At 36.0% G+C, this 1,429-nt stretch overlaps 1 protein-coding gene across 1 annotated transcript; it reads right to left on the reverse strand.

The window, feature by feature from the left end:
• Window positions 1-6: 6 nt before the first annotated feature.
• Window positions 7-1,423, reverse strand: LOC111384192. Its single transcript, XM_023008455.1, has 2 exons — window positions 1,124-1,423; window positions 7-364 (listed from the first exon to the last, which is right to left on the reverse strand). The coding sequence occupies exons 1-2, from the start codon at window positions 1,370-1,372 to the stop codon at window positions 119-121; spliced, it is 495 nt and encodes a 164-aa protein (XP_022864223.1). The 5' UTR covers window positions 1,373-1,423; the 3' UTR covers window positions 7-118.
• Between the last annotated feature and the right edge of the window lie 6 nt (window positions 1,424-1,429).

Raw genomic sequence — 1,429 nt, forward strand, 5'->3', positions numbered from 1 at the left:
TGAAAGGGAACACGAGAACAGCATGTCTTTGAGTCTTCCTGCATCAGTTTCTCCTTTATTTTTCCTTTCAAAAGTATATTAAGCTTCACTGAATTCATCCCCCAAAAGGTCAGTATTTTTATCTGAAAGGAACATATGCAATAAGTATGTACCTTGATTTTGCTGAACTCTTTGAATGGTCAGCATACAATTGAATACCCGATAAATAGGGCACGTAATATTGAACCACAGAATCACTGTCATTCAATAACAATGGCACTCCAGCACCATATGCACTCCATTCCTGGAATGACTCCCATAAATCACCTAGCACAAAGTATGGCTGAAACTCCACATTGCATGTTTTCCATCCCCTAATCGTCGTCTGTTAATAATTTTCAAACATATTAAGTCGGAGTCCATTTCAACAAAATATCAATAGAAAATAGACAAGATAAAACTCATTAATTTGAGATTTTCAATGTGTTAGCACTACATCTTTCAACATAACTTTCTGCATAAAAAAGTTTTAACCGCCATTTTGCTTCCTCAAGCAGGAAAATAATTCCACCAGTGACTTGTAATAAAATATAACACTGTCGAAGTGTTGTAATGATGAAAATTTCACAATTTTAAATTTCAGTAAACTATTCTTTGAAGTTTAACTAAAAATTACGATTTTATATCCACTCTAGGTTTCAGCATCTCCTCCAGCAGCATAAACTTGTAACAGAAAACAAACAATAAAACCCAAAAAATTCAAATCCTTCCATAAATTACTGATGCGAAAACAAACTTAGTTCAGTTTCTAAATGGTGGGCATAAATCTTGTAAATGCAGAAGCATTGAGAGAGGACCACTTCAACAAACTCTTAAATAAGTTTAAAACAATAAAAAGCATAAAAATACCTAGTAAATTATTAAATCAAAACAACTGCCAACAAGCTACAACCTTTGAAGAATGAAGTCTCGTCTGAGCAGGATACCATGTTCCATAGCCAAAAATGCTTCTAAAATCGCATTGCATATCCTAATAACACTAATATAATAAACCCATCTTTTGGAACTAATTACTACAGATGAAGTCAAATATTAATTAAGCACAAAAATTCCAAAACTTCAATTAATTTACAATCAAGGAAACCTTGGATAAATGTTGAGCCGGAACTGAAGGGATGACGGACTCCAAGAACCGCTTCAGATTACACGATGGTGACGGTTCGGTTGCCACTACCTTCAGCACAGCATCAACCAGCTTACCTTTTTCCAGAGGCTCATCAGCTCGGCTCTGAGAGCGGCTGGTGGTGACGTCACTTTGGGTTCTCCGCAGGTGATTTCGACTCCGACGAGCCCTTGTTACGCTGTAAAACCAATCCTCCCCATTTCTACTCATATTAAACTGCAATCCAGCACCTAGTATTTCCTCTTATATTAAAAATATCAAAACCCC

The sequence above is a fragment of the Olea europaea genome, unplaced genomic scaffold (assembly GCF_002742605.1).
Source record: "Olea europaea var. sylvestris unplaced genomic scaffold, O_europaea_v1 scaffold28644, whole genome shotgun sequence".
NCBI lineage: Eukaryota > Viridiplantae > Streptophyta > Magnoliopsida > Lamiales > Oleaceae > Olea > Olea europaea.

Excerpts from the sequence above, each read along its gene's own strand:
- LOC111384192 (XM_023008455.1), bottom strand. The coding sequence starts at position 1,372 with ATGAGTAGAAATGGGGAGGATTGGTTTTACAGCGTAACAAGGGCTCGT. Across the intron at positions 365-1,123 it reads CGGCTCAACATTTATCCAAG|ACGACGATTAGGGGATGGAA; the intron begins GTTTCCTTGATT and ends AATTATTAACAG.